Source organism: Apteryx rowi, unplaced genomic scaffold (assembly GCF_003343035.1).
Source record: "Apteryx rowi isolate R43461 unplaced genomic scaffold, aptRow1 scaffold_668, whole genome shotgun sequence".
In the NCBI taxonomy this organism is placed as follows: Eukaryota; Metazoa; Chordata; class Aves; order Apterygiformes; family Apterygidae; genus Apteryx; species Apteryx rowi.
In genome coordinates, this window is record NW_020450947.1 from 364102 (window position 1) to 377158 (window position 13057).

General features: G+C 42.0%; 1 protein-coding gene across 1 annotated transcript in view; it reads left to right on the plus strand.

The window, feature by feature from the left end:
* Positions 1-7993, plus strand: part of PSKH1 (protein serine kinase H1) — a 44477-nt gene extending 36484 nt beyond the window's left edge. Inside the window, exon 4 of the mRNA XM_026085392.1 lies at positions 4266-7993. Within this exon, the coding sequence (XP_025941177.1) occupies positions 4266-4583 (318 nt within the window). The 3' untranslated portion in view covers positions 4584-7993. The remainder of the gene's footprint in view (positions 1-4265) is intronic.
* Positions 7994-13057: the final 5064 nt, after the last annotated feature.

Below are 13057 nucleotides of genomic sequence, written 5' to 3' on the forward strand. Positions count from 1 at the left end.
CAGGAGACCTGTGCCCTTCTGGACCAGCAGCTGGAAGCCAGATGGGATAACACAGGCTATCGGCGCCATCTCTAACAGACCTATTTGCAAGGCAAGCTTGGTGTTAGAGCTGGTTTTGTTGTGATTGTGTTCTGCCTTAATCAGGCAAGGCTTTAAACTAATGTAAACAAATTGACACAAATTTATGTATGGAGTTACTCACTAGTGAAATGAGACAAAAGGCCCTGTAGACAAGTTGTCAAGTTTTTGTAACTTAATAGTGCATGTTATGTAAAATGTTTCATTAACTTTATCATGCTGGAAAGTACAGATTAGCAAATAGCTTTTTAGCCCTTTTTTAATGTTGAATTACTCAGAGATAGCGGTGAGAGAGTGTTTAACCAGACAGACCATTTTTAACTGATTTAAATAAAAATGAATAGGAGTTCCTTATTTACAAGTGAGTAATAACTCCTACCTGCTTCGTACTGAACTTTTGGCTGCTCTTGACTTATTTTGAGTCAGATCATTTTGAAAATCAGTACTGAGAAGAATAAATTTTGTACCTTTTGCATCAAGAGCCAGTGGCAAGAAATGAACAGGCAAAGACCAAATCAAGGACTAGAACTCAGTTTCGTTGCCTCTCCACTCATTAGACCCATAACTTCCTTGATCCAAAGACAAAAATAAAACCACAGAGGACATAGCAAAATGAAAGTAAAGGCAAAACCTCTTATTTCTGGGTGTCATTTAGTTTCTTCATTCTATGGAAGAGAGAACCCAAAGGTCATCTGCAACTGGAGATCTGGAGTTTGAAAGGACTAGTACTTAAATGAAAGATTCCCTCTGGGTTGATTCCCTTTGCTGTATATTTAACAAAGGAAGCACCTTATCCAAAAGTCTAGCAAGTCTGTAGACTTGAAGTCTGATTTATAGCTCTCTGTGTCAAAGATTTGGCTTTTTGGTTCCATTGTTATAAATAGCATAAAGGCTGCACTCTTCAAAAGGTACATAGCTCTCATGTAAAACAGACCACTATGTTCAGTTGCAATTGTAATCTTTATTATTGTGCTTTTTACTACATTTTAAAAGTTTTTTTTTATTTTATTTGTCCTCTTTATAAACAAACACTTTAGTGAGTCAGCTACTCTGATCAAAGATCGTCTATATTCTATTATATAACAAGTGCCTGTTTTTTTTTTTTTTTTTCCATTCATTGTCAAGATGCATTTCATCAGCTAAGTAAGTTATTTAATGGCAGGTCATGGCAAACTAATTATATTTGAGAACAGTAGACAGAACAGCTTGAACTTGATGACATTTTTTGTTAACTGATTTTGGTCTTGAAACTTGGAGGGGAGTGTGTTTTGGACACTTTTCCAAAACACTAAACTGTTATGGAAACTTTTCTTTATAAACTGATACCTAATCCATGGGACAATGACATGCCTCTTTCCAGAATGTTATGGCTGTAATGATTAGAGGTATTGCAATTTTGATCCTGAATGCATTCAAGAGCATTTATAGCTTTTTATTCCTGTACCAGTATTTTCTTTTAGTTCAGGTAGTTCTTATCATTCTTTCTCTTGCTCCTCTCTCTTCTCTTATATGTTTATTGACAGGGATCCTGTATCTTCTGTGACTACTCTAGCTAAGCTAAATCAGCCAGACTGTTTTAGTCTTCTCTTGTAAACTAGACTTGCTATACCCTGATCATTCTAGTAGCCAGTTCCTTAACTAGAATCTGAGTTTCTCCTTCTTGGCCACGAAGGACAGAGAAGGGCACTGAATGTAGGTAGTCTAAGGCAGGGAACAGTGCTGTACCTCTGAGACCATCCTTCCTTTCATTATATAATTCTCCAATGGATTAGCTTAAGCTTTCCTTTTTACCAGTGGCTTCAAGTCTTTTGAAAGAGAGAATTGCTTTTGGTAGTGGTAAATTTCAGACCTCAAAAAAATCAGGACATAACTTTTTTTTTGGCCCTTTCACACAAGAAAAGGGCATCATATCTGACTCTACAGTTTGTGGATTCTATGTTTTAAAATATCTGGGGTTTTCTCCTTCCTCACCAAGAGAAGAGAGGAATGAAAGACATGTATATTGGTTGAATTGCAACCTTTTTTTTTTTTAACAAGCATGTTGTTTTCAGCCAGTTACATGTGTGCATTTGTGTATGACCTCAATTATTGTATCCAAATCTTCACTTCATTGCATGAATCTACTCAGGCATTTTTTTAATGCCACTTGGAATATAGTCTCCATGCTCTTGAAAACTTAAGCACGGGTGGTTTCAGGAAGTGTAGGACAGCTACACAACAGCATGGGATTGCAGAGACCTGTTGTTGCCTGAGTGCATTCAACATTTTGTTTTTATGCTAGCCACGCTGTCTCCTCCATTTCACTGTTGTGCTGGATTTTGCTCATAGTTTTCTTCCTAGTTTTGTCCACAGTTGTACCTCATTCTCAAAGAAATGTGCCTATTTCTCATGTTAGTGCTAATATAGTATTTTATCAGAAGTGAAATGATTTCAGCATGCATAGCTGTAAATGTTTGTACTGTTGTAAGTTTTTATGACTATCCTTCTGTGTATTATGGGGATATACGAGTAATGAATTATTTTCTGGCTTGTATGTTTTTGTTTCTTTAAAACCAATATTTTGTAAGCAAATTTCCTACCTATTTTGTTGGTATGTATTCACAAAAATTCCTTATTTCAACATTACCTGTTGAATTTAGAACTTTTTATGGAATGGTTTTCAGTCAGCCTGGGCTGACTGTTTTAGGGTTAACTAGTAGCAATGTCTTTTATATTTACATGTGGTAGTAAGACTGAGTGTCAGTGCAGAAAGATCTCCCTAGGCTTGGTTTCAGGTTTGATGCAGATTTCAGTGCTTGCTCACTAGATCTGTGCCTTAAGAGGAAGGCACAGAAGAGGACCGGGGATTGGGCAGTGTGTCAGGGTCAATCCTCTGAGCAAGAGGATTGCAAACAGTAACAACTTCCTCAGATAAGAAGCATTTGGACTGAGGAGGGTCTTCAGTGGGATACACTTACCATTAGTTTTGTAACAGTTGTATAGTTTTGGAAGATGTGAAAATATGTGCTTTGATTAAGGAGGGAAGCGAATGTTACCAAGTCAGGATGGTTCCTTCAGGATTTGTGAGTAACCAGCTTAAATACGACATCCCATTCTTTCTGTGAATGAAGGTGCTAATGAATATCACTGCCATATTGGTTTGTCTCTCCATTCAGATATCTCTTAAGAAGATATCTGAGTAGAAAGATGAAAAACAAGAATGTACAATTATAGCAAATTTTAAGCACGCTTTCCTTGCCCCTTTTCCCTTGCTTTTATATTCAAGAATTGGCTTTTACGTTGAGGAGTTGCCTTTAGGACTTGTGACAAGTGTTTGCTTAGTTCAGGCAACCAAATACATTTTGTACCAGAGCTAAGTGAACATCAGAGAAAAGGAGGAATTATCTGAAAAAGTCTGGGGACCACAAGCAATTCAGTGTGAGTTAGTAGCCACTTGTGCATATTAAATAGTGAATTCATTTGTTGTGAGCTATTCATGAACAACCCCTCAGCTAAAATATGATCAAGTTATTGGTCTCAGCATCCATTTTTAAAAATCAGAAATCAGTAATGGGCAAGAGAAGGGCTAAATTTGAAGGAGGAATTGTTCACAAAATAGTGCAAGTGCTGAAGTTCCTATACTTCATATATAACCACATAATGATTATTCATCATTGTGCCATGTCAAGAGAAGGAATGATGAATTTCCCAATGAGTGTGCATCTTGCTGTTGAAAAAGGTAGGAGGGTTTTCTCAAATACTGTTGGGTTAATGAAGGACTGGAACAGAAAATCCTCTTTTTACAGCCAAGTGGTTACCTCAACACTATATACCGAAAGCATCACTTTATGCACCTGTAACGTTGGCATAGAACAGTAGTGCAAACTTAAAGGCCCAGATCCTTAGCTAGCACAAATTAACTTATGTTTTGAATTAACTAAAAACTTCTGAATTATACCAACAGAGAATTTAGACTGTTGTGTTTTGGGGAGAAAGGGAATTGTAACAGGCAATTTGGGAATGTCTCTTGAAGTAGCTGTGTCTTATTCTCCATGGCCAGATAGTTACAGCTTGGAAGATTTGAACATGGAGGACAGAATGGAAGAAACAGAATGCCCAGAAGAGCTTTTTTGGAATAGGAGGAACTGATGGATCAGCAAGGTTATGCCAGGATGTTTCACTCTAATCCTCTCTCTTTTGCGTTTCAGCCCTGGCCCAGTGTGTCCAACTTGGCCAAGGATTTCATCGATCGTCTGCTCACAGTGGACCCCAGTGATAGGATGACAGCCCTTCAAGCCCTGAAGCATCCATGGGTGGTCAGCATGGCAGCTTCTTCCTCCATGAAGAACCTACATCGTTCCATCTCTCAAAACCTTCTCAAGAGGGCATCTTCCCGCTGTCAGAGCACCAAGTCTGCACAGTCTACCCGCTCCAGCCGTTCCACCAAATCCAACAAGTCACGGCGGGTGCGGGAACGGGAACTGCGAGAGCTCAACCTACGCTACCAGCAGCAATACACTGGCTGAGCATTGCATGAGAACCTGCCAGAAGTCTTTCCAGATACCTTCCCTGTGGTGTAGGTGTGCAGCACCACTTGCCACACACATGCTCAGTGAGGGACATCCAGGTTCCTCCCTCCCTTCCTTCAAGTGTCCCCCCTGTGACCATGAGGTGTGGAGGAAAAGGAACCTTGTGGTGGCCATCACACCCTGTGAGCGCTCCTGGGTGAGCTGAGCCACAGGATCTCAATGCAGGAAACGGAGTAGCAAAATCCTTCCCTGAGTCCTTGTGGGCTCAGAGCAAAGTTCAGAGCCTCAAGTAATAAGCAAATTAAGGAGCCACACAAGGAGAAGAGCTCCCTCCATAGCCCAGGAGCTTGGTTGTTCATAGTTATTTATTAATTCTAGAGTGTTAAGTTTCTCTCACTTCCGTATTAAAAACAAAATCACTTTATGTGTGTATGTGTGTACATGCACGCACGCGTGTGCATGTATGCACGTGTAGGTGTGTATATGTATTTAAAAATCATATATATATACAAATTTTGAGCTGGTTTAGTCAGACTTTGTGATGCCTTTGCAGTGAAGCTGGTATGAGTCACATGCAGTTAGAACTAGGATAGCTCTGACTCACCAGTGCACTACCCACCAGCTTCTCATCCTGATACAGTGCCAAGGAGATGCCAGACAGCAGTTTTCCGTGACAGCTGTGAAGCTGAGAGGTTTCCCCCAAGGGCTGCCATTGGCATGATGACGTCAAAGGTTTACTCAAGTTGTGTGAGAGTTGCTGTGCAAATTGGCAACCAGAGTGAAGTGCTGTCATCTTGGAGCCGTAGTCTAAATCCTTTTATGCTGACTGGGTGCTCCTGATGGAGGAGTAGGAAGAGGATAGTCATCCTGCTTGAGCTTCATGGTGCACAGAAAGGCAGGTTTTCTAGAGGTTCCTTGCTGTCCTCTTTGAATTGTCCTGCAGCAGTTCTCCGTTAGGGGAAAGGGTGCTTGTGAGTTGTTAGAGAGCAGCTGTAAGGAGTGGTATGTAGGAAAGGCAGAAGGGAGAGTTCTACACTGTTGGGGCAGTTATTTTGCATGTCTTTTGAGGCGTAAACACAAGAGCGAATGTAAGCACTCAGTTGTACTGGTAGGGGCTTTTTTCCTGTGTGCAGCAGGGCCAGTTCCTACTGTGCAGGGTTCATTCTTGTTGTTGTGACTTAGCCCTTTCAGTGCTGCAACCTGTTATGCATCTTGCATCCTTCAGACTGGTGTTTCTGACTGTGTTGCTTCAGCACACCAAAACTTTGGTTGTTCCAGATATTGCTCCCTGGTGCCAGATTTTACTGCAGGGCTCCCTTGCTCTGCACACCCATTCTGCCCCAGTGTAGCCGTTCTTGCTCTGGGAAAGTGAAATGGTGTTGGGCAGCTGTTGGGATGGCCACAAATCTCTCTGCAGGATCAGGGTGGGGGCCTGAGTAGCAGAGGCCCCGTTCTGGAGTGTCAGTGGCAATAATGCTCAGGAGACATTGCACAAAAGCCTTTTTGAGCTGTTAGATCTGGCTTAAATCCAACATGAAAAATCTGTTTTTCAGGTTACCTTGTGCTAGGAATGGGGGGGGCCTCTTGTGAAGGGCCTCTCGGGGAAGATGGGTGCTTGTAGAGCTGAGCTTTGCACATGTCCATTGACTTATTATCCCTTACTAGTCAGTGCAGCAGAGCAAGGCTGTTGGCATGTTCAATCTCAGGGCAGATTTGGCCTCTTGAAATAGCAAAAACAAGGTTGGCAGTGAAGGTAAATGCTGGGTTTTGAAGATTTCCATATGAAGCCATACAGTTTGCTTCATACTGTGCACTTAGGAAGTGCTTTCTCAGCTCTGGCCTGGCCTGGAGAAGTAGTTTCTGCACACACCTGGGGCCCTTAAGGGGCTGGCAAGCATGGCCTTTCTGCACTAGGACTGATGTCTGTGCCGCTGTATTTTAGTGTCAGCAAGGTTGTAAGTGGTCTATTGTATTTCCAGGGAGCTCTAACTCCTCTGTCCACAGCCCTCTTGCTCAGCAAACAGCAAAGCATCACAGCTTCAAAGGGAGAAGACTTGATTTTTCTGTGCTAAGAAAAAAGGAAATTTCTGAGGTTCTCCACCCCAAAGCTAGGATAGGCCATAACTACAGTGAGCACAGCTGGATGTTCCCAAGCTTGCTATGGGGAATATGAGTGATGAAACCTGAGGACAGTGCTCTCCCTCACACATGTGTAGCAGGAGAGAATTCTAAATCCTTTGTGTGGTTTTACATGTGATTTTGGAAATTCTGGATCCTTTGTAGGCTGCCCTTTTGCTGAGTGGCCATCCTCCCTTGTCACATACAGCCTTCTCTTTCCTCAGTCAGTGTTAACTGATATCACAGAGTTACCAAAAACTGTTTTTTTTTTTTCTTTTTTCCCAGCTCTATGGACTACCAAAAAGATTTTTTTGGCTTCTTTTACCCTTTCATCTAGTTTTCACTGTTTCATTACCATGTATTAGAACTACAAACTAGACATGTTTTCTGACAAAACGGGCAGCTCACCACAGTTTTCTTCATAAACAATTCAGTGCCCCTCATTTTGCTGCAAACAACTCTTCAAAGCAGCAACCACTTCAAGACAGGTATTAACTGTGGAAACTGATTCTTACCCTACACATTAAGAGATGGCAGGATGCTCTCTCAGAAGGCTTCTGTTTTTAAGCCACTACTTGTAACAGCTTTCTGCAAGTTTAGAGCATCGTACATAACCACTTTTATCTGTATTGTCTAGCTAGGTGTTTTCATGGCCCTCCCCAGATTATCTAGCATGTGTCTCCTCAAAATAGGTATTTTACCTATGCAAGTAAGTCAAACTGGTGAACTGAGCCAAGACCTCTAGAATCTGAGACCTTTCCGTTAACCACTAGACCTTCCACATGCACATATTTTGTACAGGCCTGTACCCACAATGTTCCTTCATGCTTTCCCTTGTAGGGGATAAATGAAGGTGAAGAGAAGATTGGGGTGTTGAGTTCTGACCTGACCAAGCTTGTTTCTCTGCCTTCAAAAAGCAGAACAAGAGTCTTTTCATCTATGACAATTTTTTGCTTTACTGCTCTTGAGCAATTGGATTTGCACCAGGAAAAGTTGTAACTGATGTTGTGCATTCATCATGTGATGCTCTATGACCAGGAAGTTGGTTGACAGAAGAGAGGATCCTTCAGATATATGAGCAATACAGGACAGCTGCAGGTTGCATCTCTGTTGTATGGAGATGCTTCTGATCCTCAGGCATCACACTGATTAGGGAATTGCACTGAAGAGGACCAAGTCAGTCCCATAAGGAGCTTTGTCTTTTCTAGAAAAAGAATTTCAGTTCTCTTTATAAATATAATGTTTTCTTTTGTATGGAAAAATCAATATACACATGGGGATACTCTTTATGTGCTCTCCTTTCATCATTTGATTATAACAGTCTTGGTTCAATCCCTCTTTTTTTTTTTTTTTATTCAGTTCTCTTTATAAATATAATGTTTTCTTTTGTATGGAAAAATCAATATACACATGGGGATACTCTTTATGTGCTCTCCTTTCATCATTTGATTATAACAGTCTTGGTTCAATCCCTCTTTTTTTTTTTTTTTATTCAGTATTTGCAGGACCTCTTCTACCCAGACAATAACATGCATAAGTGGAGAGACTAGGAGAGCTCTGTCCAAGTGTCTTTTGGAGACCCTGGTGACCTTTGTGTTTTCACTTTGCCCAGAAAGACATGATAGTCCAAATGCTGCAATGCAAGGTCCAAGTTAAGAACAATTCCTAGGGTGCTTTTATCTTTGGATCTGTTAAGCGGGGAGAGCCAATGTGCTGTAATTTTGAGCACTGGTTCAGGTGCCTTCAGTCTGCTCTCTAAGAAGCTCTTCACTGTGAATTGTAGTGAACGTCTGTCTTCATATATATTCCACAGGCGCATCTCAGCTCTCAGTTTTTCTTGAGTCTCAGGAGTTTATGCTTTTCAAAAGTGCCTTGTCTGGGGATTTCAGAAGTTTAAATCTCTCTGAAATTTCTCCTGCTCTGAAGTTTAATTTTTAAATCTCCTTTTTTGAGCTTTTAATGGTGGTTCTTAGTTTGGCTCCTGGTGTTTTTGGAAGACTTCCTCTAGTGCTGAATTACCCGGAAGAGCGCAGGTAACAAAATGTGCATGTCCCAGGCAATAGCTGAGTTCCGGTCTTCTGTGTTAGCTAGGGCACAAATCTCAGTAAATGAGCGCTTCTGTTTTCCGTACTTTTGTTAATGCAATGAAAATGAAGCTGGAATGACACCTAGTGGCAAATTGCAGAATATCCTCATCCATATGTATCCCCCTTCTGGTTATGTTCCCACTGTTTTGGGGTGGGATGGTCTTATTAAGAGGAATCAGGGTTTGGTATGCTGAATAATGGGCCTGGGCATTACCGCACCAGCAGTCCTAGACGTTCAGCAACCTTTGTGGTGACATGTTGATGATAATGTCTTATCGATGACCTGTCACATGGCACTGTTTTCTCCTATACTGATCATTAATCCTGAAGAACAGGCTTTTACCACACAAAGGTATGAGCACATGTTCACGTGCACCCCCTAGAAGGGGACTCAATACTGGGGAAATGACACTGTGCAGTGAACCTGCCAGTACCTTGAGGAAACGTTCACAACCATCCTGCCTTGGGGCATATCTCAGGGGACACTAGGAGAAAGCAAAGACTAAAGATGCTGAGGCTAGAAGCACAAGGTTTTGGACTTTCTCCCATCATGAGACACGATGGAGCAGCTCAGGGTGTTGCTTTCCAGCATATTCCGCTTCAGGGAAAAGCAGTTTTAAGGAGTAAAGGGAAATATGTATATTTGTCTTTTGGAACTTAGCGGTACTGTGTAAAACAATCTCTCGTCTTGACCTGGGAGTTTTCCTGCTCTCTTGGGGAAGAGAATTACAGCTTCAAAGAATGTTGCCTATTGATTCCTTGATATTTTGGAGAGTTATTGGAAATGAATGTAAAAAGGTCTTCCAGAAATAACATTAGGTGGTCTTCAGACTATTAAGCTTTGCATTCAGATTTTTGAACACATAATATATTTTTCTACATGTTTTGCTTAAACAGCAATTACTTGTATATGTTTGATTTACTTCTCACCCTTTTCAGGCTTCTAAAAACTAACATGTCAGCCCAGTAGCAGAAGAAACATGCGTTCCTTCAATCCAGAATAAGTCTGTGCTATTTAACACTGAGATTGTGATAGCATCCAGATGTCCTGCCAGTTCCTGGACTCTGTTGTGCTTGGAAACCTACAAACATACGTGAAGGACAGCCTTGTGATACATGTAAGCCCAGACAAAAGAGTTCTGACCTGCTGGCTTATTTAGTGATATGGAAACCAGCTGCGGTATAGTGCCAACATTAGATATTTGTTTTGAAAATAATAAACTTTCAGATTATTAACAACTTTGGAATTTGGATAATTTCTTCCTTTAGTTCAAATATTTTCTGCTCTGGTAATTTACATTCCTTTGCATAGCCTGCTCCATTTCTTGATCCCACTTTCTGCCAGAGCCGTAGTGTTTAGTTGAAAGACCAATATAGTCAACTTTCATGTAATGCACAAACTAGAATATGACTTGTGGATAACTCAGCTACTGGGGCAGCAACCCTGGAACTGGTTCTGCAGGAGCCATGCGCAGTCCTGGAGCAGTGTAACAGCATTTGTGTTGTGCTTTGCATGTGGGAGAATGCTCCCTTTGAGGACTCCGCAGTGCATCAGCCTTCACCTTTCTCTGCAGCCTCTCCATTATATATATTCTCATTGTCATTTTGCGGGTGTGCATTCACCTCGTTTGAGATTGCTCCTGTTGTTCTTCTGCTCGTCGATCCCACACTGGGGCAACTGAAGTTGGCTGTATGAATGTAGGTGCTTCCCTGGTGACCCATCAGTTCTGGTGCAAATAATCTGAGAATAGTTGGGGATGAACTGAGCAGGGTTGTGCACTCTTCATCTCGCTCTGATAACTTGGTTAGAACCTAAACGAGCTGCCCAGTATAGGACCATCTCTGTAAGAACCCCAAAGTGAATCAGGACTGAGTGGACTTGCTAGAGAGGATGGCCTGACTGCTACCTGCCAGTCTCCAAGCACAACTGCTGCCATTTAAATTTGCAGCTTTACTGAGTGTCGGAGGATGGAGTAGAGAGCAGGGTGAGAGAGGGGGCAGGCCACTTGTTTCCATCATATGTTAATATGGTAACTGTACTATTTTACAGCAGATATCAAGGTGTTCTTAGGGTGTCCTGTTCCCCCAGCAAGTGTTTTCTTGGAGCTTGTCTGTGCTGTCTGTCTGGAATACCTGGGTTATCTGTACATGCTGTCATCATTAACATTTGTAGAGTGACAGGCTTGGGAAGAATGGTCAGCAATAATGTCGTGTACTGCTAGTGCAGATTGAACTGTAAACAGAGATGTGAGAGTCTCTGATCACTGTTCAGACCACATTTTATTATGTTCTTCCTCCCTATCAGCACGTTTCTGGTTAGGAAGGATGTAGCTTGCATGTCAGAATATCATCTGTCTTTCCTTCTATGCAGTCCAGCCAGCCTTACCTATATTGGTGGTGTGTGTGAGAGAAGCTGTATGTGTGTTACTGTTAAAAAGAGATGATCTTGTACAATGTATAACACTAACAGGCCTCTTATTAGACTGCATGGGGCCACATTCCTCTTTTAGGTGATCGTACTACAGATTCTGAGGGCTTTTTTTGTTTGTTTGGTTTTTTTTACAGTAAATTAAAATCTCAAATTTTTGACTTAATTTAGTATTTTAAATGCTGAAAAGAGAAACCAAGATTGGCTTTTGGGATCAGACCCTCTGGAGGAGTCACAAAATGTTATCTGCTATTAGTGTATTCCAGATGGGCCACTAGATGTGCAGTGAGGATGGCTGTGTCCCCGTCTCCTGTGACCCCACGCAGTCTGTGGGCCCAACTCAGATTCATCCTGGAAAATGTAACAAAGTGCCTATACCACTCAGTGCTGGATACCCAACTCCAGGTGGTATGCACCACTCTTCAGAGGTTTTTGGTGCTTTTTCTGACCACTCAGTCTCCTATTTCAGCCTGGATTAAAAATGCAGCTTTTGGGTGCTGCAGAGACAGGTTCCTGTGTGTCAGATATGCATTACAGCAAATTTGCCAAAAAATGTGAAGCAGCAGGGATGCGCTGTGGTAATGGCATCACGGAGCTTGGTACCCTCCACCTTTAAGTGTCCCTTTGGTGGAGAGGGCGTGGGAGGCAGCAGGCTGCTGTCTGCCCAATGATGGTTTATTTTATGTGCTTGTCTCCTGCTCTCCTGCTCTGCACAGTAATACTGTAGATCCCTTGTGTGTGATGGACAAGCTACTTGCTGCTGTTGCAGATGTATTGCACTGTATTTGTCTGTTGAATGTGGAACAGATCCTGGTGCAAACTAGGTATGTGTGAGAAACGAGCACCTACCACAAGCACACACAGATGCTGTGGGTTTTCCTGTTGCCTTTCACTACAGAAAGACACTTCCCAGGAAGCTCTCAGGACTGGAAGTCTTCCGGTGCTTGTTATTTTTGGTTGCCAAATTTCCTGTGCTGGGTTGGAGCTGCTTGGAAGTAATCCTGTCATGTCCTGTTCGTCTCCTAACAGGGGCTGTTTGTCTTGAGAAGTATCCGGTTTTGTGACTTGCCTTTGACTCCTGTTTTTACACTAAGGACTGTCTTGCAGAATGAGGTCTGAACCATTGTAATTAGTCTGTAACATTATGATTAGAGTGTACAGAATTATTTATTTTGTGTACTCAGTCTGTTAAACATGTAAATGTATTCTCTGTATCCAATAGCTCTTTTGTCATTATTTTTGGCTGGTGGAGTGCAGTCTGACAGCTGAAAGATGCTGCTTTCCAGGGTGTGAATGACTACTAAATGTATCGAAAGTTGGGAGCTTCTCATTCCTCTTGGACCAGAGCAAGAAAGTACCAAAATGCCTGAAGAGTTTGCTTGTTTTCTCCTGGCTTCTTAAATGTACCTACTAGGCTAGGAGCTGTGCGAGGGAGACCTCGTGCAGGGGATGGGATGTCCACTGGGGTGACATTTAGCTAAAGCTCCTGTTTGGGGGGCTTTGAGCTGGGAACTCAGTCCTCTGTTGGAAGTCACCATTTGGATGTTGAGCAGGCACTTTTGGAAATTTCATTCACTTTTCTTGGTTACAAAGGGAAATAATCTGGCTTGCACACAGCAACTCTTCACCTCTCCAGTTTCCGTCAGAGCAGCTTTTATGGGCCAGCAGAAAAATCTGTAATACCAAGTGAAAATTGCACACTCCTTCTGAACCACATCATCCTGGAAAGGAGATGATTTTTCAAGGGCAAGAGACCCTGTCGCAGCAATGGTAGGGTGACAGTGACCTGAACTCACAGAGTGAATGACCCATAATGCTGCAGCTGATAAATTCCTGTT